This window comes from Durio zibethinus, chromosome 11 (assembly GCF_047325235.1).
Source record: "Durio zibethinus cultivar Kanyao isolate XHJ-2024 chromosome 11, ASM4732523v1, whole genome shotgun sequence".
Taxonomy (NCBI): Eukaryota; Viridiplantae; Streptophyta; class Magnoliopsida; order Malvales; family Malvaceae; genus Durio; species Durio zibethinus.
Genome location: NC_143172.1, coordinates 17,463,609 through 17,490,301, shown reverse-complemented (window position 1 = coordinate 17,490,301; position 26,693 = coordinate 17,463,609). Strand labels below are relative to the sequence as shown.

At 28.6% G+C, this 26,693-nt stretch overlaps 2 protein-coding genes across 3 annotated transcripts; both read right to left on the bottom strand.

The window, feature by feature from the left end:
* Nucleotides 1–2,982: 2,982 nt before the first annotated feature.
* Nucleotides 2,983–6,649, bottom strand: LOC111290728 (enolase). Its single transcript, XM_022882175.2, has 17 exons — nt 6,501–6,649; nt 6,251–6,314; nt 6,059–6,123; nt 5,843–5,890; nt 5,638–5,724; nt 5,472–5,552; nt 5,277–5,378; nt 5,114–5,194; nt 4,944–5,018; nt 4,659–4,721; nt 4,459–4,539; nt 4,168–4,362; nt 4,033–4,083; nt 3,802–3,890; nt 3,589–3,640; nt 3,411–3,467; nt 2,983–3,275 (listed from the first exon to the last, which is right to left on the bottom strand). The coding sequence occupies exons 1-17, from the start codon at nt 6,564–6,566 to the stop codon at nt 3,195–3,197; spliced, it is 1,338 nt and encodes a 445-aa protein (XP_022737910.1). The 5' UTR covers nt 6,567–6,649; the 3' UTR covers nt 2,983–3,194.
* Nucleotides 6,650–11,531: 4,882 nt separating this feature from the next.
* On the bottom strand, nt 11,532–16,076 carry LOC111290997 (peptidyl-prolyl cis-trans isomerase FKBP53). Of its 2 annotated transcripts, XM_022882524.2 has the most exons (11): nt 15,964–16,074; nt 15,553–15,626; nt 14,922–15,160; nt 14,642–14,784; nt 13,614–13,959; nt 13,317–13,472; nt 12,548–12,821; nt 12,151–12,238; nt 12,004–12,045; nt 11,849–11,897; nt 11,532–11,732 (listed from the first exon to the last, which is right to left on the bottom strand). In XM_022882524.2, the coding sequence occupies exons 1-11, from the start codon at nt 15,974–15,976 to the stop codon at nt 11,651–11,653; spliced, it is 1,506 nt and encodes a 501-aa protein (XP_022738259.1). In that variant the 5' UTR covers nt 15,977–16,074; the 3' UTR covers nt 11,532–11,650. The 2 variants fall into 2 exon arrangements, with proteins under 2 accessions (XP_022738259.1, XP_089624254.1); XM_089768128.1 differs by lacking the exons at nt 11,532–11,732; nt 11,849–11,897; nt 12,004–12,045; nt 12,151–12,238 and adding an exon at nt 12,246–12,422 and having other exon boundaries at nt 15,964–16,076.
* Between the last annotated feature and the right edge of the window lie 10,617 nt (nt 16,077–26,693).

The following is a 26,693-nucleotide window of genomic DNA, read 5'->3' as shown; positions in this document are numbered from 1 at the left end:
CAATCAGAAAGAAAAAGGGTGCCATTACCCATAAACCATACTAAATTGTGAGTAAGAGCCCAAGACAGGACCTAGATTTATAACAGTTTCCACAGCAAAATAAAAAAAGTAAAGAAAACAAAAGGCAATTAAAACCCAATATCTGATGTTAATGTTTGTGCTTGTATTTGTGTTTTTCAGGAAAAAAAAAAAAGAGAAATACAAATACAAATACAAATATCTAAAATACCAACAAGTGGTTGACTCAATTGGTTAAGGCTCATCCTCCTAAACAAAGAGATTTTGGATTCGAGTCCTTTTGGTGGTCGCTTGTTGGGATTATCTTGAATGCACGACCTGCAGTCACCTGTCTTAGGCTGTCAAGTACGGTACATCTTATCCTGACTTGAGGGATTGAGTAACCTATCTACTCTCGGATTTTTCTTACCAAAAAAAAAAAAATCTAAAGTAAAATCATATCAAGTCATACACCAAGAATTGGAAACAATAAAGATAAAACAAAATAAATTTGAGAATAAAATACATGTTGCTTCTTTCAAAACTTCAGCAAAACCCTTTATTTTGTTTAGAAAAACCAGAGGTCTTGAATATTTGAATTTTAAATATCTCTAATGCAATATTTGAATTACAAATTTATTAATTAAAATATTATTTATTTTTAAAATAATTAATTTTAAACGATTACATATGACGAATAATTTTTATATCATATTAAAAAAAGGTTCATAATTTAAGTGTTAAATTTAATTTTTTTATTATAATTTAAAAATCATTTACATCATTAACTTTAATATGAATAGTAAGAGAAATTATTTTGATTAATTTTTTGCTGTGTTCTCCTTTAACATTACATTGGATTCACTAAAACTAAGGTACCCATAATAAAAAAAGAAACCTCTAAAGCATTATATTTTTTCCTTTTTTTGTTTTTTATTTTTATTTATTCTTTTGTTTACTTAAATATTTTATTTGAAATAATTATAATTTAAAACAATTTTCACAAAACTAATCAAATATAAAAATTAAGACATGTAAAAAATATAACTACATAAAATATAAATTATACCAATGATTTTTAAATCTATTCAATAAATCAATCCAATCATAGCATGCCGATAATCAACTAGCATTATGAATTAAAATAATATTGAGCCTTTGGTTAACCATTTTGTCAAATGTGAACTTTATTTTTAATGAATAAGCTTTGTTTGATAAGATGACAAAAATGGAAGGAAGATACGAGATGAATAAGCTTTGTTTGGTAGAATGGTAAAGTGGGAGGCAGATAGTGCATGAGAAGTAAAGTGAACAGAAAATAAGTCTTATTGTTATTCTATATGGTTTATTTTGGATGGTAGGCAGATAGGACATGAGAAGTAAAGTGAACAGAAAATAAGTCTTATTGTTATGTTTATTTCGGATGAACAATGAGATTTATTTTAATTAAATTAAAAATAATTATAATTATAATTTAAAATAATTATTATAATTATAATTAAAAAAAGTCAAGAAAAAATTTATACTCAATGAATTTTATTGAAATTAACATTTAAATTCATCTTATATATCCCTACCAAGAGAAAAGTTTTAAGGAAAAAAAGATGAGAGGAAAAAAACAAATCATTGAAAATAATGTTAGAGTGTCAAATATTACAAAGTTACAAGATAATTTATCATTTTTTTAATTTAAATTTTATATATTTAATTTAATTTATTTAGTTATTTTGAGCCATCAATATTAATTTCTTATAATTTATTTGCTTGATAACTTATTACACTAACTTAATGAGATTTAGGCGACATGATAAGAAAGAATGCAAGGTAAATTAGGTAGTTAATTTTTTTTTAAGACTTTTTTTTTCTTTTTTGTATTTGAAGACTAGATATTATTAGATAGTTTTCAGCGCGTTGCGGTTTGATATTCTTTGAAGCATTTGTATTCTCATTTGAAGGCCTATTACGTAGTAGATCAGTCAAATTCCGCATTGTATGGCACAAACGAAAAGAAAAAAAAAAATCTAAAATAGTATAAGATCTTGTGAAGAAGCAAAGGCATTGAAGGCATATTACATGGTAGATCAGTCAAATTCTGCATTACATGGCACAAACAAAAAGAAAAAAAATCTAAAATAGCATAAGATCGAAATTGTTTATTGTTAAGTAAATAAATCCATTGGCAAACAATACGGGAATGGTTGGATAAGGGAAGGGATTTAGGCATATCGAGAAGGGGAACAGATCAAATCTGGAGTTGGTGGGACTCTAAAAAAATTGAAGGAATTAAATTTGTGATAAAGGAAAGAAAGCTTTTGCAATTGTTAAATTTAAGATTTAAACATTCCACTGGAAGAGATGCAAAACGAAAAATCTTGCAATTTTAAATCTAAGACAACGATCATGATATGATTGTTCTATTTAAAAAGTTTGATATATAAAATATGGATTTACCTGCCTTGGATCGAAGGAGAAAAGGTGATACTGGCATAAAAAGCGATGACCCACACGTAGCTTGATGTTGCCCAGAATTTGGTGAGAAAATCACAATCCATGTATTCGGGGCTATAAATGATTGAAAAATGCAAGCATGCGAAAATCTCATAGAGATGTATTGATTTGAAGCATTTGGACTTTTGGGATTTTTAAGGAAATTTAAGATAATATTTAGGATATTGTTGTAGATTCAATGAATTTAGGCAGCCAAAAGGTTTGAATAATTATAAAGGATTCTAAACGAACGGGTTAGATGAATGAACGGGAAATCGGTTGGAATTTTCTTGTTTATTTTTTTTCAAAAAAAGCTTTAATCAATTGAAATTCTACATCTGCTCATGAAAAGGCCGATACTTATATTGATTAAGCTTTTGCCACGTGTTGAAAGAATAGGGCCTGAGGACAAACATAGATGTACGCTAGATTGTGATCTTTAGAGAATAAATCAAAATTAAATATTCAACCGGCATTCAAAGCATAATTACGCAGAGAAACACCAAAGTTGAAGCATCATAATAAATAACTTATAAACAACTGTTACAAATGCATTGCTCCAAAAACGGCTCAAAACCACACCTACACAAACAAACACCTCATATCTATGCTTAACTAGTTTCAAGTCTTCCCTACTACTACCAAAGTCTGCTTGACTTCCGCAAGAAACACCATGAAGCTTATTGCAATCCAAGGTACCATCAATGAACCTAGTAGGGTTCTACTGGAGCTCTAAACTTTGCTCCTGCATAAACTGCAGCAGCTCCAAGCTCTTCTTCTATCCTCAGAAGCTGCAGTAGAGCAATCCATATCATAAAATAGTTAGCCAAATGCAAATGCAGTCGATATTTTGGCTCCCTATAAAGAATGATAGAGATAGCAGAATGTACCTACAAGCCAACAGCAATATTGAATAAGACTTTTACCTGGTTGTACTTTGCAAGACGTTCTGATCTGCAAGGAGCTCCAGTCTTGATTTGGCCCTGTTTTGGAAAATGGCAGGTCAATACGTCACAAAATGGAAATAGTAAAATTAAAAACCAAGGAACATTTGTGTTTTGGTGAAAACTTAAAACAGTAAAATATGATTAGCATAACACTTACTGTTGCCAACCCAACTGAAAGGTCTGCTATGAAAGTATCCTCAGTTTCACCACTACATGGAGAAAATAAACACAACGTAAGTAGGGATATATGTAACACTGATATCTCAAACCATCAGGTCGTATCAAACAATTTTTCCTTCAAATAAATGACATGGAGGATTACAAAGCAGAGATCAATATAACACAAAACAAATCATGGAGGGAGGCATACCTCCGGTGGCTTGCCATGACACCCCAACCAGCATGTTTAGACATTTTTACAGCTTCAATACTTTCAGTTACAGAACCAATTTGATTCACCTGACAAATAAACGGAGCATCAATATCATTGAAGAATTTAATTCATCTGAACAATGAACCAACAGCTACAAACAAATACGCCATTAATTCTACATCACGCACGAGGTTACTTGAAGAAGTAGACAAAATTAGTCAAAAGTACCTTCAATAGAAGAGCATTGCAGGTTTTCTCGTTAATTGCTTTCTCCACACGCTGAATCACGCATAAAACATAAAGTATTTAAAAACTCCACGAAGCCAACCTCTATATTTTAATCCCAATCATAAAACCTTTTACCTTAGGATTTGTGACAAGGAGATCATCACCGACAATCTGCACTTGTTCACCGATTTCACTTGTCAATTTTGCATAGTGCTCCCAATCATCCTGATCAAATGGATCCTCAATGGAGACAATTGGATAATCAGTCACGAACGACTTATAAACATTCTTCAAACTGTCTCCTGATATTTTTTGTGATCCATCATTGTTCTGCAGCAACAATTCTTTGATAAGCAATCCAGTTTACCTTAAACCAAATGAAGACTACCGGAAATGGACATATGTCACATGAAAAAAATATTTTACCTCTTCCTTGAAATTCAAGTCATAGGTTTTATCCTTGTTATCATAGAACTCTGAAGCAGCAACATCCATTCCAATAACAACCTGCCGACAAAGATATTCGGTCAATTCAATTTTTATGATAAGCTTTCACCAAAAACACAGCAGATAATGAAGCAACCATGACATTTTAGGTTAATATGCCAAATGTTTCTGAAACTAACCTTTCCAGTATACCCAGCGTTAGCTATAGCTGTCTTCAAGAGCTCAAGTCCCTCCTTATTTTCCTGCAAATTATATCATCAATCCAATGCAAATTAAATTCTTTACTCAGATGATTCAAATGATCAGGACCCTGAGCTCTATTGCTCATTACAAATCTAAGCTCCTGCGAAGTAGTTCATTTTATTCAATACACTGCTTTTATGAAAATAAGAAAAGTGAAAGGCCTTTCATACTAAACCACAGACGTAGAATTGGGTTCATAATTAAAGCAAGTAGTTACAGACCTGAATGTTAGGAGCAAAGCCACCTTCATCACCAACATTGGTAGCATCTTGCCCATACTTCTTCTTTATAACAGCCTGAAAGAGCACATAAGTAAAAACAAACTACAAGGGTTGAAAAACAACCAGCCAAGGGAACGGGAAGAAAGTGACAAAAAGGAAAATAAGTCTACCTTCAGGTGATGATATACTTCTACACCGATCTTCATGGCTTCCTTGAAAGAAGATGCCCCAACTGGGAGAATCATGAATTCCTGAAAAAAGTACCAAACAATCAAAGACTTCAACAAAGAGAAAGGGCATCCAAACATCGTTCACAAGATTAAGTAATTATACCTGCATTGCTAGTTTATTGCCTGCATGGGAACCTCCATTGATAACATTGAATGCAGGTACAGGCAAGACTAAGGTCTTGTTACCAGCAAGATTGGCAATGTGCTGCAAGTTACAAGACACAAATCGAATTGAACCTACAGAAAAGTTATATTGGGAGAGGAATCAAACAAGTCGATACAAGAGCATAATACATACGTGGTAGAGGGCAACCTTCTTCACCATAGCGCCTGCTTTACAAACAGCAAGTGAAACAGCCAATATAGCATTTGCTCCAAGCTGAAATAGTCATCCGTTAACTAATTAGAAAAGAGCAATTAAAATAACAAAAAGATTAAAAATAATAAAAGAAAAAAAAACTTACCTTTTGTTTGCACCAACCCCACTCATTAACTGTTCCATCAAGCTGCTGTACCATGAAATTATCAATTTTGGCCTGCTCTGTTGGGTCCTGTTAACACATAAGGAGTAACAATATATAAATCAAAATACATTAATGATCTTGATTTTGCAGTCGATGTAAAAAAAAAAAAAAAACGAAAATCAGAACTTAAAGCTGCATATAATACCTTGCCAACCAAAGCAGGTCCAATAATTGTATTCACATTCTCCACAGCCTAAACGTCATCAAGATGATAAAACCATTACAAATAGTTCAAAATCATCAATAGACACTGTAACACACACAACAGTTGTTGGAATTCATGCGTAAAGTTATCAAAAGAAGAATAGTTCAAAATTTGACTCAATCTACAATCTATACAACAACGAAAAAAAGAAGTTACCTTAAGTACACCTTTTCCAAGGTAGTCAGATCCTCCATCCCTCAATTCCAGGGCTTCATATATACCTTCCAGAGTAAATGAGACGAGAGTCAGTAACCACAGTGCATCGGTATATATTCAGTTTTTCCATTTTCAACTATAACTATCAAAATGAAAAAATAAATAAATAAATATAAGAGAGGATTAAATTACCAGTGGAAGCACCACTAGGCACAGCAGCCCTTGCTACGGTCCCATTACAGAGAATAACATCAACCTGTTAATTTTTCATTCAACCCAGATTCATCACTCAACTCAAAAGGAAGTTACATTTAGGGCTTCTCCTCAACCAAACAGAGCCAAAGAAAACGATGACTAAAGGGAAAAACAAAAGCCAAAAGGAAATGTGTATGCCATTTATAGTATTATAAATCGGACGCCAAAAATGAAATCAACAACTTACTTCAACGGTGGGGTTTCCACGACTGTCGAAGATCTGACGGGCTTTGACACACTTGATGGTCGCCATTGCTTGGTTTTTTTTCGATATAAACGAGGTTCGTCTTTAGTATTACACTACCGCTTCAGTTTTTCTTGTTCTTTCCTTGCCCTGAGAAGAAAGCAGGTTCCAGGGGGAAATATAATGAGGTTAGAGAATCCAATCCAGACCGTTCATCGTGGGAAGTTTGGTGATAAGTGGACGGTAGAGATTGTTTTATTGACCGTGAGGGCCACGAGATTTTGGTGCGGCTACAAAAGCAGCATTGGAATTTGAAAAGTGAGGGTAAAAGTGGAATTTGAAGTGGCGTGGCCATGAAAAGATGTGATTGGGGGGCGCCCGTGGTTCGGCTAAACCGGGGCAACTCAAATGGTTTAGACTTTGAGCGTTAGAAGTAATTGTTTTTCCTAGAAAATGACGTATTGTATTGTACTCTGACAAAACTAAACAAGTGACTAGCGAGAAGTTTCTCGTCAGGTACAATTCCGGGAAGCGTAAATTTTACAGAAAAAATAAAATCTGTTATTTAGTATTTATTGTTATATTATATCTGTATTTAAATAACAGTATATATTGATATTAAATATATATAGTTGTATATTATAAATATTTAAAATTAATAATATATATCTCTACCACATCATATTAAAAGAATTTAAAAAATATTCAAATATTGACAGCTATCCATGTCTACTATTGACTGAATATTTACTCTTAATTTTTGACATTTGTATTTGGATTTTATTTACATGAAAAATCGTAATGTGATCCATTAGGATTCAATTTATCATTTTTCATGAAAAATGTTTTTTTGTCTAATTTTGTTGGTGTGGATAAAAATTTTTCAATAGAAATAAAGAATTTACTCACTATATTTTATGGTTGAGATCTTCCAGAAAGCTTTATTTCATTTATCTTATATAAATATATAAAATCCAAACCCTTTGATAATAAAGAAAGCAGTTCAATGTGAATAGTTCATATTTTTTAATGTAGATGAATTTAAACATGTGTTCTATAATAAATGTATTTTATTTATTTAAAATATTTTTATTATTTTTATAATAATATTTTTATTACTTAAAAAATAATTAGTTATACTAAATTAATTATATTTATTACATTTTAATTATCTAATATTTTACTTTATACGAATAAGTTACAATTAATTTAGTTAATAATATAGATTAAAAAATTAAATTAATAGCTAATTACTCATTAATATATTTTCATATCTCCTTGTTACTTATGAAAAATTAAATGAAATTTAATGTAATAAATAAGAAAAGAAAAATGAGTCATTTAACAAGTTAACAATAATAATATCATTAAATTAGAGAAGATTTTATTTTATTTTTAAAAAAAATAGAATAAATAAATTTGTAATTTAAAGAAAAAACTACATTAATTTTACATCTTTAAATACTTATTACATTAGACGGTTAATAATGTAACCTTTTAATACATTTACGATAATATTTCTTGATAATAATATAAAATATAAATATTATTCTAAAAGGAATATTAAGTAAACTAAATTTAACTATTCTTCAACTTTGTTTTGCTGCAATTTTATCTCTATCATCTTATAAAAAATTTATTTTTTAATCCTGTTTACTACTCTTTTGTAAGTTTATTGAGTTTTTACTTCTTTTTTTTTTTTTTTTTGGTTTGTGCAAATGTTAGGTTTTGTTTTTAGAATAGTAATTTTATTAATTATGTATTTTAGTATACTTTATTTTTTTCTAATTTATAATTTAAAGGTGAATCTATGATATTATATATATATATATATATATGTTGAATATGATATTTTTAAAAAGTTATTTTCTTTTGTGAGGTAATAATTAGCATAGACTTAATGATTTTGGTTTATTTTAGGAGGTTACTCTATAAGATTATGTTTATTTGTAAGGTTTTACAATCAGCTGCTAAGAACGATTGATTAATTTAGATGCTATCATATTGGGCGTTATGTATTAATTGTAAACTAAGTCATAAAGATTCACAAATATTGTATTATAAGCAAAATCAACCTAAAATAATATAGTTGATTATGGCTTGACTAAACATGTTTTGTTTCAATTAAAAATGAAAATTTTATTTTTTAAATTCGTAACGAATGAAGTTTTAGATGATATAAGTGGTACTAGTTTTATAATTTTTAAAAATCTTATAAAAAAATGAAACAAATTCTTCAATTTTGTGAAATTTACCACTTATTTCATTTAATAAGTCCTACAATTTTAGAAATACTAAAACTATAATTAAAACTTTTATACCCAATTTCCTATATTCTTCTACATTTATTTTTTAGATAAACACTTTTTATTCAATTTTTTTTTAGATAAATAGATATTTTCAAGATTCCATATTGATATGTTGATATGTCACAAATTCATAACAAAAACACATACAATATTGAAAGAAAAAATGCTAACAATTTAATTTTAATATAAGTTCAACTCTTTCATAATATAAGATATATGTGTGTGTATATATATATATATATATATATATATTATTACAACTCATTCATCCTTACGAAGAAAACATACATATAATAAAGTCCTAAATTTAATATATTAATATTATAAAAAATTCTTACAATTAATATCAAAATTTATTTTTGCATTGATTTTCTTAACATATAATTTTATCTAATTAATTATTTCTATATCCCCTTAAAATTAGGTGAATCTATGGTATTAAATTTAAAGTAACAATTATATTCTAGATATTCAACATAGATTCACAAGATTAGAATAAGCATAAAGTTTTTAATTGTTACAAGCAAAATTAGAATTGTTAATTTTGCCTATACCTTTAGGGAAGCAAAGTAACAAACTATATTACTGATTATTTAACAAAGACGACAGTGCAAAAAACAAAATTATTTTATGCCTGTTGATAGTAGACTCCAAAAAGGTTGGTTGTGTGTATTTTTTTTTTTTTTTTGATAAATTAGATTGTGTGTATTATTAGGAGTTGTTACAAATATTTTTTTATTTATGCATTAGAATCTTTTTAGTGAGATTCTTAAGTTTTGTAATTCTTTAATTTTATGAATAAATTTATCTTTTTAAATGAGAAAAAGAATCTATATCACACTTTTTACTGTTTTAACTCTTATAGTTTTATTTTTACTAATCAAATCAAAGTTATTTATTAAATTGTAAATAAAAATGATGATAAAAATTTATTTATGATGATTTAAGTTTTTTTTATCAACCATTATCCATATATTTTGTAATCATGAAAATAAAATTTAAATTGCTATAAAAAATTATAATTATATTAAATTACAAAATTATTATAGATACACTTGCTTCGTGTGCACAGAAATATAAAACTTTAAATGTTGAAATAAATAGTATTTGACAATTAATTTTTTAAATTGAAAAAAATAGCAATTTTTTTTTATCTTAAAATTTTGAAATTACATAATATTCTTAAATATTTGATAGAAATCAAAACTTGACTTTTCAATATTGTATAAAAAAAAAAAAGTGGATGTATTAAATATAGCCATGTATTTATTATAACAATATAGATATTCTAATATTTTACTCATATAATTATTTAAAAACTAATAATGTTATGTATAACAAAAATTATAGTGGTTTTATTTATTTGTGCATAGCACGGGCTTAAAACTAATCTAAATGAATATATGCTAACTTTATTAAAAATAGTTCAACTTTACGTAGAAAACAAAGTAAAATTTTAAAATAAAATTTTAAAGTGATGAGAATTTTATAAAATTTATCAAAGTATTAATGAAGTCTTTGGAATTTTTAAAATTAGAATTAAATAAATTCAGATAAAATTTTAAGGTTAATAGATTTTTATTAACTCTATAAAAATATTAAAAAATTTTAAAAATTAATTAAATTAATAAACAATAAATAAAATTAAAGTCACAAAATTCATAAAAATGAAATATGATAAATAATTAATAATGGATGAAAATATGTAAATTATTTGAAATAAATTTATTTTTTGATAATTTATTTATAATAATTTTTAAATTTTTATAATTTTTAATTAAAATTAATTTTAAAAAATACTGCTACAAAGTGCGAGATCTATTCTAGTTAACATATAATATTTGTCCCGTTTATAAAATACACAAGAATGACAATAGGTTTATTACTTTTATCCTTAATGTAAACTTAAATCTTTAAAAAATTTAAATAATAATTATTTATTAAATATATAATTATATAAAAACAATTCAAATTAATAAAGTGAATATTAACATGTAAAATTTGTTTGATGTACATTTATATATTATATGTTAATTAATATAAATTTTTATTTTTAACATTAATATAAATTTAAAACTGAAAAGTACAATGTAATGTTTAACTCATTTGCATTTATCAAATAAATTTATTTAATAAAAATCTTTCAAAAAAATAAACTTCTTATCTATAAATTAAATCAATCTTACTATTATAAAAAATTAAAATCACAATTCAAAAATATAATAAATATATTTATCTTTTTATTTCACATCTATAGTTCATTACTTATTTTTCATATTAACATAATTAAAATTTTTGAATGATCAATTCCAGTAGTAGTAAAGATTTTAAATTTAAATCTAATCGATAATCACTTATTAAAATTATTTTACAATATGAGACATATTTTACTTTAACATAAGAATCCTGAATTTTTGTTAAAAAATAAACCTAAAATTCTCGTTTATGTTTGGAATCTTTGCCTCTTTGTACTTTGCATAATTAATTTTTCCGGAAAAATGACGATTTTTTTTTTTAACTAAAAACTTCATACAGCATTACCCTCAGTACGTAAAACACGAATACGTCCTTTTCATGGTTGATTTGGCAATGGAAGTTCAACTTCCCACACAAAATTACCTATTTTCATTTCATTCAGCAGAAACAGATGACGCTTTCAGCAAAAACTCGTCATCACGGCTTCCCTCATACTCATACAAACTCAAAATTCAGACAGACTATCGGATGAACTTGTAAATTTGCAAGATAATTAAGATTGATTATCATTGTTTCTTTTCAGGTTCATGATCACTCAAGCAGTGAAAAACTTTTTCATAGCTTGAGAGGTAAGAAAAATAACAGGCATTAGCGGACTCCAACCAACTCCACATCAAACTCAAGCCATGAATTTGGAGGTATCCTGCCGCCAGCACCCTTAGAACCATAACTGAGAAAAAAATTGCATTTAAACATGATCAAAATTGCCGGTCACAAGAAAGGTACACAACATTATACCACTAATCTACAAAAGCTGAATGTGATTACTTAAGAAGTATTGCATACCCCATTGATGGTGGAATTATGAGTTTTCTTTTATCTCCAATGCGCATGCCTAAGAGCCATATATGTTCCAGAAATATATAAATGCTTCAAAAATGAATTAAAGGAACAAGAATAACCAGAATTAAACAAATTGGTAACAATTCAAATTAAATTACCTTCAACCCCAACATCCCATCCTTTAATGACTTCTCCTACACCTATAAAACCAAAACAAAATAATTAAACATGATTAACTAATCAAAAGTTTCACTCCAAAAAAAAAAAAAAGTTTTGGTATTTCACAAGTCTTAATGTCACAATACCTAGGCGAAACTTAAAGGGGGCCCTTCCCACATTGGAATCAAATATTTTGCCATTCTGCTTGAGCTTCCCAATATAGTGGACACTAACCTGAACCAAGTGAACAGACTTGGGTAAGAATCTCCGACTAAATCCTAGTGACATGGGCAGTGCACATAATAACACACATGATCTTCGCATCAAATATAATTCAGAATCACATCACATGAATAATTGAAATCTATCAGAGTTATACAGGCTCCATTCTCTTTTCAGGCAATCTGCTATCCATTCCCTTCAGAAAATATCCAAAATATGATTAAAGCATTCATGATTGCAGAAAAATAGAGCAAAGCACTAATGTTATTTTTCTTCAGATGAGAAAATTGACCAATAGAAAACTAATGGAGAAAGAATAACCTGCTTCCCACGAGATGCTCTTTTACCATCTGGTTTGCCCATTGCTAACTCCTGGACGACCAATCCATTAGGAAAGGTTCTCACTTGAGAAGATTTGGCAGCAGTTTGCTTCTCTTCAGACTTCAAAGTGGAAGTATCCTTGTCTCCACTTTGTGAAACTGATGCATTTGCACCCTCTTGATTCTCCTGCGAAGTCTTACTCTTTTTTTTCTTTTTCTTCTTCTTCTCAGAGAGCTTCCCGCCAGGTATATTGTCTGCTTCTGAACCAAGGACCCTGCCAGGTATGTAGTAACATTTTTGGGTAACTAACATATAAATTTAGCTAAGGGCAACATATAGCATCATCCTACCATGCAAATCACATTCTGTACATTTCTGAGAGAGAAAAAGTGGGAGAAAAGAAAATCCTAACATCCTAAGTCACTTCCAAGTTTCCACCACTTCAAGACTTCGGATATGTCTATCAAAAAGTACCATTGAACATTAAGCCTGCTCTTCTTGCTTATGTAAAGCAAGGTCAACAGATTAAGGAGAGGAAAGTCTATTCTCCCTACAATATTTTACCTGAAAGGTTTTAACTTAAGACCCTACCTAATCAGTATACTTGTTTATCATGCAAATCAATTTATGATCCTTTTCTTATTGGAGAGGGTTTAAAAAGAAAATATAATTGAGTAAATGTACATGCATGTGCATATCCACAGATAGGCACTGTCTATCTACAGTCATATCTCTCTATGAATACAAAAATGTGGAAAGGAGTACTCACCTATCACTGGATGGCTGATCATGTTTCTTTCCAACAGGCAAAACCTGCTCTGGATCCAGGCTCTCTTCCTTCACAGGCTGAACTTCATCATACAGGAAACCATTGATGTTATCTGTACCCTTTTCTTTTTGCTTCTTCTTCTTCTTCTTCTTTTTCCTAACAAAGTTTTTGTAACCATCTCAAAGATCAATGGATTGAACATATCATTAGCAAGTTAGGCGGCCAGCAAAATATAAATAATAGAACCAACTATGATATCAAGTTCAGGAAAAACTGTTAAGTTGAAGGCCAACTCACCTTTCTTGTTGACCATCTTCATCAGTGCTTTTGATTTTTCTTTTCTTTTCTCTACCATCTTTTGTTGTCTTCTTGCCTTCTTCAGTAGTTAATTCTTCTCTCTGTTTCTCAGCTTCTGGCTGAGGCTGTTGAATAGCATCTTCGGTTTTACATGAAGCAGAAACCGGAAAGCCATCTTCATCTTCACTTTCCAAAACTGTCACACCAGCACCTCTTTTGACAACAAGTTGACGCTGGGAGTCATTTTTGTCCTCAGAGCCAGTTAATTGATTCTTTTTCTTGAATCGTTTAGATTCCACATTTCCATTTGTAGGTTTCTCATCATCCACTATCTCCTCAATTACAACTATAGTTAATTCAAAAAAGAATAGTAAGCAAAAAGCATGTCAAGTACCAGTACAAATGCAACAGAAACCTGTAAGAATGAACATCTAGAAAAATTATGAGGCACAATTTTCAGAAAATGGGCAATGGATCAACAAAGTGAAATAATAGATTAATCTATTGGTAATGCTTTGGTAATGTGTTTAAAACATTAAAATTTCACCAAAATTTTACCTGTCAACCACAGAAATAATCTTCTTTTTTTTTTTCTTTTTGTATAAAGAAAAGCAGCTATATTTACTAAATTCTCATCGTATCTACCAAATGGTTCTTAAATCTTCCTTTGTGTCACATTGATTTTGGCTGATACTTTTCATTCTAACAATTTTTTCATTTTTATCCCTGGGCCATGTTCTAGACACTTTGATAGACAGGTTTTCAACAAAAGAAAGCTACTCTATCATCCAAACTTCTGCAGTGACGTCAATTTTAACTGAAGCTTCAATTTGTTGAAAACAAACCCAAATTCCTGAACCAATAGGTCAAAATTTTGGGAACAAGCTATTAGAAAATTATTAAGAAATCAAAATAAAATTGGTTTGGAAGGCTACAGATTGAATCACATGACATGATGGAAAAAGGAACATGTATGATCTAATTTCTAGTTAATGAATTCCCGTAAAGCTATCCAAAATGCCACATACCTCCGCTATTTGGGACAGGTGAAGGTGGGAAGAACTCAAGATCATCATCATCTATGAAGTCATCTTCATACTCATCTTCAGAATCATAATCAGAGGACTCATCTTCTGACTCAGTCTCAGCAATATCCTCCCCATAAGAATCACTTCATAATGTAGTAAAGGAATGAATAAATCGCGATATATACCATATTCTAAGTTCTTTCATGAAACTTAAAAAAAAAAAAAAATGGAATGCACAAATTCTTGTTAGTCAAATTGGAGAAATTAAACAAAAGGATACGATTCATATTCATCTCGTAGGTGATCACCATCTTCAGCAACAAAGTAACCAGAGAGGTGGATGCTTCGAGGGCCAATTACTGAGAAAGCAATTAAATTATCATCTTCATCAAATTTAAGATCTAAGGAGCAAGTCTCATTCTGATTTGGTAACAAGGAACACAAGATAATCGGACTCTTGTGTCTGACAGAACACTGAAGTACAGCCCTCTCTGTGGACGATCCAAGGCCTAAAGTTGCCTGAATTATCACATAACATAGATTAACAATGGAACATACACAGCATCAAGAAAAACAAAACCAAAAACCAGAACTAGAAATCCAAAAATGCTTTGGAGAAGCAATTCAGAGAACTAAGTCTAAATTCTAACTAAAATTAACCAAAATTGCATTGTAAATGTTTCGACTTCATTCCACTCCAAATAAGCAAAGCACTCCAGTAATGAAGTGTAAGAACCTCAAAATAACTCATAAAAGCATGTAAACTACTAAAACTACAATACCTTACCGCTACATTAATTATTAATTACTAATTAGATAAAAACGAAAACTCCAACATGAACCACAATTCAGAAAATGAAATGATCTAGTTTTTTCATTTAACTTTCAATTAATGAACCAGAAGAATGTACCTGTGTAATGTGAAGCTTTCCCCGCACATTGTCCGAATGATAAGGGTGCGGTTTTCCAGGTTTGATTTCAATTCCTGATACCAAAAAAATTAAAAAAAAAAAAAAAGAAAAAAGAAAAGGGCTATGAGAACAGATAGAGAATTTCATGAATAACAAATACAACTATTAATGAGCCGTTTGGTTACTCGCAAATGGCAGGATGATGATAATGAAACTTGGGGTTTTCATTTCATAAGCATACACGTCGATCCAAACCCGTTATCATAATTAAATTTGCAATTTCTATATGCTTAATCTTTTCTCTGCAGTTTGCCAGTAACCAAACATATCGAAAAATGAAATCTGAAAATGGAAATAGTAAGAATTTAAAGCGAGAAAAAATGGCTTTGCTCAAGATATAGAAGAACTGACCCCAGAACCCCATTTCTTCCTGATGGAGAAAATATTGGTTACAAAAAGCAGCTCCTTCTAAAACCCTAGGGTTTTCGCTGAGCCAGTTTATTACATACTTCGCCGTTTTCAGGTTAGATATGGTACATGCAGTATTATCGAAAAGGTATACAACCTTTATGAAGAGATGACACGTGTCATTAGATGATTAAATCCACAGAATAACACGTGTCTCTTCAATAGGATATGGCATGAATGAAAAAATCTATGCTATATATCGAATAGAATCCCTAAAGAATTGTTTATTTGATATAGCAATTGATTGCTTGTCTTTGATAATTATTGTAAACATTGATTTTGTTTGAATTTATTGTCTTTTTTGAAATAATTATAATAATAATAATAATATATTTTAAAAAATATAATAATAAAAAAAGAAGACAAAAATCATAGGGTTGGTACGGTATCATTGTCACCCTTGTCCAGCCTCCGACCAATCTCTTTCCAACCTTTGATCAACCTCCTTTCCAGTCATCAGACCAGACAGTCACCCTACCATGCCTACGATCACTATCTATCCTCTTATTTGAAACTCTTTAAAACCCCAAATTTCTTCCTTTTTGAAAGGGGTTGAAACACCAAAAAAAAAAAAAAATCCCAGCTCATATTGCTCCCAAAAAAAACCCCCCAAACAGAAGCCAAAAACACAGACAGACCCATGCCCACCAGAAAACAAAAAAAATCAACACAAAAAAAAACACAAAAATAGAAACCATAGTCCTCACCGAATCGACTATGAACCTAAGGCCAAAGAGATACCTGCAACAAAAAAAAAATCATTAGTTTCAGCCTTTAAAAAAAAAGGGTTAGAAACTTTAAAACTCGATTTACGTCAATTGGGATCGTTTCTCATAAAAAAAGGTGACAGATCTAAGCTCAGGAGGTTGAACGGAACCTGTTGGTCAAAATTTTTTTTTTCGATCACTGGCGATCACAGCCGGTGGTGACCTAGGTGACGGCCAGCACGACGGTCCAACGATCAGACAGTGAGAGCCTCGGAGCTCTCCCCCAAAGCTCTCTCTCTTCTTTTTTTTCTGAAACAGAAAAAAAATGAATAAAATTTCTTTTCAGTTATATATAAAAGGCCTAAATGCCAAAACGACGTCGTATTGGGTAAGGGAAGATCCGTGCATGGATCCGGATTCGACCCGGGGTCCGTGCAATCGACCCGCCAACCCGGTCTTTAGCAGCCCTGAATCGGTTTGATCAGACTGGACCGAACCGCTCCCTAGACCGACCTGAACCACACACCAAACCAAACCTTTTTCGGTCCAACTGAATTACCGTTGATCGATCTGATTCAAGTAAAAAAAAATTTTTTAATTATCTAATTATATATATATTTTTGTTATTTTAAATATTTTTTTATATATTTATGCATGATAAGTTTTAAATTTTTTAGGATAAGTTTTTTAATTGTTTTAATAATAATAAAAATGAAAATAAGTAAGATAATAATTAAAAATATATATATTAAAAATGTTTAAAAAAATAATAATAATAGAATAATTATTAGATATTGGAGGGAATAAAAAATATTTTTCTAAAGAAATAATTTCGCCTAGATGTTAGAGAATTATTATTAATAAATTTTCATAAAAAGAAATATATAAGAAATTTTTAATTAATTTTCAAAAATCATTAAAATCGAACTTGCTTCGAAAATTCGCTTAAATGTTGAGGATTTTTATAGATGTTCGTATTTTCTTAAAAACGAAACTTTAAACACTAATTCTTAATTTTTAAAATCCTAGATTTCAAAAACCCCTAAAATCCAAAACCCTAAAATTCAAAATCCTTTAAATCCAAACCCCTAAAATTCGAAACCCCTAAAATCTAAAACCCCATAAAATCCGAAATCCCAAACCTTTAAACTCTTAAATCCAAAATCCTTTAAATCGAAACCTCTAAAATCAAAACTCTAAACCTTCCATACCTTAAAACCAAACCCTAAAACCTTCAAAACTTAAATTAAACCTTTAAAATCCGAATCTTCAAAATCTTGAAACCCTAATCTTTAAAACCTCTACTCAAGCCCTTACTCAAAACATCCTGAAAATTCTAAGGACGCATGTGAAAATCTCATTTGAAGTAATTTGTTCCTAAATACCGCCTAGATGATGGGGTATTTAGAAAATTTTACCTTGTTAAGTCTTTTCACACGATTTCTTAATTCGCATTAGTAATAAGATTAATAAGTAAAAAGAATAATAGTAAATTAGAATCTCAAATATAAACAGTCGCACCTAAGCTCTGTCTAGATATTGGAGAGTCGAGGTGGTCTCATTATACTTAAGAACCTAACTTTTAAATTGTATTTCATTTTACATGACATTCATTAGCATTCATACGTTATCATGTTATCATCAATAATTATCTGCATTATTCTTTCTTTAATTTACTGTTTGATGATAAAATATTTTATAATAAAAAAGAATAATACATTTTAAAAAATTTTTTTGTGATATTATAAAATAAAATAAAAATAACATTTCGAAAGAAATAATTCTTGGTATTCTGCCTATATGTTGGAGAGTCACTAACAATTATCTTCTATAAATATTGTTATTTCATTTTAAGGATTATCGTGTTAAATCTTAAGCGAAAAGAGTTATTTCAAACTCTGCCTAGATGTTAGAGAATTTTAAAATAATTCTTTAACTTTAAGATTTTTTCAATATTCCTAAATAAATAGCTTTAGCAAAATTTTATTTTTCCAATTGAAGGGAATTAATATTAAATTTTAAATTGAAATCATTTTTATCCAACACCGAAAATAGCGCGTAATTAAGTGGTACAAAGTTATGGGCGTTGTGGGAGTATTAATCCTTCCCCACACGTAACACACTCCCGAACCCAACCTGATTTTTTGTAAATCGAAATTTATTTTTTTGATAAACTTTAAACTCATTTTTATAGTTTTATTAAAAAGATAAACTTTTGGGTGGTCAATCACACCCTAACAAAGATTGGTGGCTACTCCTTTTTTATTTTTCTCGATTATAAAACACTTTATATCTGACGGTCCCAAAATCGTTACGACAATTATTATTATTTATCATACACTGAAAAGACTCTCTTAAAGATTATTTATTTGGCATTTGACAGTAATTGATTGGTTACCTTTGTATTATTATTATTATTATTATTATTATTATAGTCTTATTAATTAAATAAATAAGAAGTTTTAATGCTTAATTTGGCCTTTTAAGTCTTCATTTGTTTTGGATGGACTTTAACAAATGGGCTATGGGTTATGATATGGATTTTTGAATTTTATTTTTTTACTCAATTAGTAATTGGAATGGTTTCATCTAATTTTTTGTATTGTGTTGAATTAATATTTTACTGGATAATGTTGAATAAAAAATGTTAATCGTTAAATAAAAAAATTATATAATTTTTAACTAATTAATACTTTAAATTTAAGGATTTTGTAAAAATTATAAACAAATAAATTTAAAATTTCTAAGTTCAATTATTAAGATAAAAATAAGTATAAATGTTGTTAAAAAATTAAAAACAAACCAAGAACTTCAATATCATGACAAAGCTAGAAAGATCCAAAAGAAGACAGAATCAAATTGAAGAATAGTTAGATGCTTTGTAGCTGTAGATGATCATTGAACAATTTATTCATAGTTAGAATAGATAACTATTTGAAATGTGTTGTTTGCTATCATAACAAATAAATAGTAATCGTTGATCTTTAGATCGTTGTCGGTGACAAATTTTTTCCATCATTCTGAGAATAATTTGTTTTTGTTATTATAATTTATGAGCCAAGATTTATTTTCTTCAAGAAGCATGAATGTGATAAAAGAATTATTGTTTGGTAGATGATTATGAAAATAGCTTTAAATATGTTGTAAAAATAATGTAATAAGAAATTGTTAGTGAAAATTTTGAATGTATGTTTTGTTATATCATGCACTAATAGTATATATCTAATTATTTACCAAGATGGGTTGAAGATTAATGTTTGTGTTGGTCATTAAGCAATGAAAAACAGAAGTCACAATAGTCATCATTTTCATTTTCTACATAGTAAGATTGAGAAATGTAATGTAAGTTATAAAATATAATGAGTTATTTTAAATGAATTGAAATAAAAAAAGTCTATGAAATTTAAATTTTACCTTGTTTTTGTTGGAAGACATTTGTTGTTATAGTAGTGGATGATTTATGATGCAAAAATGTTTCAAAAGTGTTAGCATTTTTGTATGTAAAAGTTAGAATATTTTCTTATGCAAGATAATGTGTGATAACAAATTTGTGCCATCTATTTTAGAAGTATAATTGTCTACTGCTTTTTGCCAATTCCATTTTGAATGGATTTGGTAGAAAAACCCTTGATGTGCACAGTTGTTGAAGTTTGGATCATTGACACATATTATTGAGTAAAGTCTTTTGAAATTTCTTATAATTATATATAGTTTTGTTATGGGAATAGAAAATTAAAACAAAAATGGAAATTTTTTTATTTGTAAATAAAAAAGAAGATTTGGGAAAGATATTTAAAATTTTGACTTTTTTCAAAAAAAATTATTAAAATAAAAAAAAAGTTTTTGATTTACAATTTTTTCAATACTATGTATTTCTAAATTTTTTCTAACTCTATTTTTTGGTAGTTGATGTTCTAATTGTACAAACTGAAATAGTATTTTTATTAAATTAACATCAAAATTTTCAACTATATTTTCAGTGCAAAATATTTTATGCAAATAAAATAATAATAGTTGATATGGGTTAATATAATTTGAAACTATAAATTAAATATAAAAGGGTTTTGTTAGAAAGATTTTTACCATGGAATGTTGAATAGTATCTTCATAAGTCAGATGCTTGAAGAATCATGGTAGTTATTGGAGATTTGTAGTGTTTTTGTTCTGAGAAGAAGTTTTAGCAACCATGATTTTTTTTTAGGTTGACTGGTTTTGATAGGGAAATTTGTAAGGTTTGTGCCTTCTAAAGTTTTTTATTTAGTTTTAGTTGTTTGTGGATAAAAGTTGTTGTGTATAATTGGGTCAAGTAATTTTGTGGGTTTTAAATATCATTAGATTTAGGTATTGCTCTAAATGGGTGTAGGAAAACAATTTAAGGGAATTTTTTTTTTAATTTTAATGTAGTGAGTCCATGGTTTGAGTTAAATGAGTACTGTGTGATGTAGGCTTACTAGAGTTTGTGATCTAGAAGGAAAACTTGTCGGGTTGTTAAAAGATTGTTTGTTGTAAGAATTGTTTGGTCAAATTTTTTGTGTAATAGATTTTAAAATGTTGGGCTTTATGTAAAAATTAGGAAATTGTTGGACTTTATGCAAAGATTGGGTTAGGGTTTAATATATTTGTTATTATTTTTGGGTAGTCTGATATAGGTTAGAAAAAGTTGAACTTTATTATTTATTTAAAATTGATATTTAAGATAACTATGAATAGTGATTTTGTTGGAAAATTTTGATGTTTTTATTGCATTGTAATATTTCATATGATTTTTTAAAAGAAAACGAAATAGCATTTTGTTTTTTGACAATGAGTGATTATAGATTTATAAAAGATTTATTTCATTGTTTTAATTGATTTTTAGTAATTTATTTTGTAAATAGCACTATTTTTTTTTTTTTGTATTTCATGCATTAAACAAAATAAATTTTGGATCTTGTCTTTACTTTTTATAAAGGACATTGTCAATATTTTTTGTATTTGTTATATTGAAATTGTAATTTTAAAGTTTAAATTAAAAATGTGTAACCTGAAATGTAGATAAAAAAATCTACTACAAATTGACAGTCCATAAATAAATTAATATTTGTAGAGATTTTGTCTATAAAAATACTAAATATTTTATAGCCAAATGTACAATTTAGTTAAGAACTCGAAATACTATAATGTATTTAAAATATATTTTAAGAATTAAATAGAGTAGAAAATTAGAAAAAAAATAAAATTTAAACAGTATAAGTTGTTAATATAAAGTAAAGATAAACTAAAAGTCGCTTGTTATAGATAGTTACAACTTTTAAAATAGTAATTGGGTGTTTATAACAAAAAGAATTAGCTAAAGTAATAGTAAGTAAAAAGAAACTCTCATAAACCATATTGTAGTTTTAAGTTATAAAAGTAGCTTAATTATAAAAGTAACAAAACTAAAAGTTGTTCTATGTAGTTTAGAGAAATTACTAATCACCAATTACCGTTATATGTAACAAATTGGAATTTTTTTGGACTAATTTTCATGAAAATGCAATGATCACCTAGGTTTAAATTGTTTTCAACTGTAAATTGACGCCAACCTTCAAAAAAAGCTTTGTTTTTTCCTTTGCATATATATTAAATGTTCTATTCTTGATCACTACTTTGAACAGAAAAGGTAATGGTTGACTATCGTTTTGGCATATATTGTTTAGCAAAATCAATCATAATATGTTGTTATCAAAACAAAAATGATCAAAATTAGTTGTCAGAGAAAAATATAGTATAATAATATAAAAATAGTAAGTCAGTGTTCATTAACAAAATATAAGATGTTTATACATTCATTTTTGTTAACATGTAGTCAAAAGTTTCTATGTCATTATCATCATCAAAGATTTGTTCAGTGTTGAATTCTTTCTTATCAAAATCTTCATCATTGTAAATAATGAAATTTTCAAAATGTGCATTTTAATTTACAAGGTTAATGACTTCAATGTCATTGTCATTGGATGAGCCTGGTTGATTTTGAGAATTATGAACTTTTGTTTTGACAAAATAAATTTCAAATTAAGGTATCATATAAATATAACATATAAGAAACAAAGAAATAACAAACCATTTCTAGTAAGAATTGTTTTAGAAATTAGGAGAACTTTCTCAAAGGTGAAGATGGACACATCGAATGTATTGTTGACTTTGTTATATTTAAAGATAGCAATATCTCTTAGTTGTAGGTGATGAGTATTTGTAAAATTCTCCAACTATAGTAGAAATGTACAGTGCATCGAATAATAGTTAGCTAAACTTAAAATGTCTTTGGATGTATTCCTTTTAGGTAAATAGTTTGTGGGATTTTTATGCTTTCCAGGAATTGATGAATGAAAGCTGATGGCAATGGTTAAAGTTTAATAGAGAAGAAATAATTTGTTAGTTTCTTTTGTGTGGATAGATTACATTTATACAAACACATTTTCACTTTATTTTATATAAAAAGCCCACAAATATTTATACTATGAACAGTAGTATATACAAACACATCTTCACTTCATTTTATATGGCTAAAGTTTAATAAAGAATAAATAATTTGTTAGTTTTTTTTATGTGGACAGATTACATTTATTCAAGCACATCTTCATTTTATTTTATACAAAAAGCCCATAAATATTTTGTGTGTAAAAATTCTTTTGTTATATAAATAGATAACAAAGAGAATATGATTTTATTGTATAAATAAATAATAATGTCATAACGTATAGATCCATGGACCTACTGCTAGACATGTATAAGAGGAGTTGCCACTATTTTTTTTTTTAGGTGTGATTGGCCACCTAGAATATATTTTGATCCATGAACCAGATGTTAGGTTCGAGAGTACAATTACGTATGGAAAAGATTATAACACCCCCATAACGTCCATCCAAAAGATGGTATCAGTTTGACTCCCAATTATCCAAGCCTTAATCATATTTATGATTTACCAAAATATTTAATATTAAAAATTAATTCTAAAATTATCCCAATAGTTTGATAGCAATTTAGGATAATTTTTTTACCTCATAAGTATTCATAAAGACTAGTCTCTCATTCTGAAGAGGCTTCATCATCGGATTATTAATGTACTTTTATTCAAAAAAATTAGTAAAATCTCTCAATAGTTTGATAAGACTTACTTTGAGGCAAATCTCCTAATAATTTGATGAGATTTTATTGTAAAAAGATTTGTAAAAATTTTAAAAATCTCATTAAGTCTCCCAATAGTTTGGTAAGACTTAATTTAGAAAATAATTTTCCAATAGTTTAGACAATGAAAATTATTTTTTTTTAAAACTAATTTTATGAAATTTCTCAATATTTTAGTGAATTCCATTTAAAAAATTAAATCCATAAAAATTCTCCAATAATTTGATAGAATTTCATGAATTTATTTTATAAGGATTTTTTTTTGTTATTTATTGAAAGGATTTTTTATTTTTGAAAAAACTTAAAAAGATCTTTTTTTTGTTTTTATTTTATTTTGAAAACTTATTTGAAAAAGATTTTTTTTATTTACTTAAAAGATTTTTTTATTTTTATACAATCATTTAAAAAAAAAACAGAAACAATTTTTACGAAATTTCTCAAAAATAAAACCATAAAAATAACAAAAACTAAAAATAAAATAAGTTAAAAAATATAAACTAAAATAAAATCAAAAAATAAAAATAAAATGGAAAAGAAAACCTTGTGATCCGGGTTAGGTTGGTGCACGGGTCAACACGCGGGTTATCGAGTCAGAGCATGAATTTTGATGTGCCAAAACGACATCGTTTTGGGCTGTTATAAAAGCTACGTCCTAGCATTTTTCTCAGAATCTCATCTGTTCCTTCTCTCTTAACCGAGAAGCTCTGACTTCTCTCTAGAATTTCTCTAGAAACCATCGGCAACTTCAACCAAAAACTGAGAATTTTATCGATTTCTAGAAAAATTACTGAAAATTTTAATCAAAAATTGGAAAACTCACTGGTTTCCAGAAATCTAATCGAAAATTGACCAGAAAATTCAACCGATCATTCGAAAATTCATCAAAAACTTCATGTTCTTCTTAAAAACCCAAAATTTTCCAAAAAAATCCCAAATTTTTACAAATTTGCCCAGATTTCTTAAAAAATGCTCAAGAATCCAAATCCAAATCCAGAAACCTAAATCTAACCCAGATCTTTCGAACGAAACCAAAATCAGAAATCCAAATCCCGGACACTTCTATTCTACCAAAAAATTCCAGAACATCCATTTTTCCAAAAACCAACCTTTTTTCTTAAAATCCACCATCATCTTATTCCTTTGATCTTTAGTTCATTTTATAGGCAATCTTAGAACCAATTTTAGGAAACGAACAAAATCAATTTAGGCTTGAATCCTAGAATTTGATTCTGCCTAAGCCTTAGTCTAAGATCCTGATTTGGTCCCAATTGAATCTGGTCAATTATCCAGGCTTGATTCATCATTAAAAACATTTGACTGTGAGATTTTGATTTGGCTTATTTAGTTTTCGTTTCCAAAATTCTCGCCAAAATTTGGGAAAGAAAGGAAGAAAGATAATAATAATAATAATAATAAAAAAAAAAAAAATAACTACAATAACAATAATAATATAATATAATATAGTATAATAATTTAATAATATAATATAGTATAATATAGTACTATAATAATAATATAATAATAGTGATATACTATACTACAATTCTAGTAATAATAATAGAAAAAATAAAATTGATCCAGTTGACTTTAAATACAGATAGGTGTCTACAACTGCCCCTCTTTGCACATCTCTATTAAATAGGGATGATGCAAAGACTTAAACACCCATTCTGTTTCAAAACTCAACTTAGTAAGCAAAAATGACTAGGATTAAGCCACAAGTTAGGAAAATGATTTAGACAGAATCAGGAAAGAATGGTCGAGATGAAATCGTAAGTCAAAAAGATAAAGTGACTAGGATCGAGTCGAGGCCAAATAAGGCTGATCGAGATGAAACCATGAATCAGAAAATGATCTAGACGGAACCGAGATCGAATGATCGAGATAAAATCATGAGTTAAAAAATAAAACAACCAGGATCAAGTTAAGGTCGAAAATGATTGACTGAGATGAAATCATGAATTAGGAAGTGACTAAGATCGAGTCGATATCGAAAATGAATGACCGAGACGATACCGTGAGTTTGAAAGTGACCAAGACCAAGTTAAGGTTAAAGATAAATGACGGGGATGATGCCACAAGTCTAAGAATGATTTGACTTGAACTAAGATCGAATTACTGGGATGATGTCACGAGTTTAAAAGTGACAAAAATTGAGTCAAGGTTGTAAATGAATGACTGAGATGATACTGTGAGTCTGAGAATGATCTAACCTAAGCCAAGATCGAATAACTGAGACAATGCCACGAGTCTAAAAGTGACCAAGATCGAGTCAAAGTTGTAAATAAATGACTTGGATGATGTCGCGACTCTGAGAGTGACCAAGATCGAGTCGAGGTCATAAATGAATGATTGAGATGAAGCCGTAAGTCTAAAAATGATTTGACCTAAGCCAAGATTAGATGACTGGGATGATGCTGTTAATCTGAAGGTGATTAAGACCAAGTCGAGATCGAAGATGAATGATCGAGATGATATCATAATTAAAAAAAATGATCTGGCTAGAGTTGAGATCGGATCTAAAAATGAAATTCAAAATTTCACTCTAGATCCAAAGATTCACAATTTAGACATTCAAAATTTTGTGATGTTTCATAATAAAAGTTGAAAGATCCCAATATTTCAAGTCTAACAAAATTGCAAAGATTCAAGATTCACAAAGGTTTTTAGATTCACAAGAATGAAATATTTGTAAGACTCCAAAATTCATAGAGGTTCTAAGTTCGTAAAAGTTCTAAGTTCACAGGGACTTTTAGATTCGCAAGATTTCAGGCTTCGTAAAGGTTTTAGTTCACAAAGATTCCAAATTCGAAGGAGTTT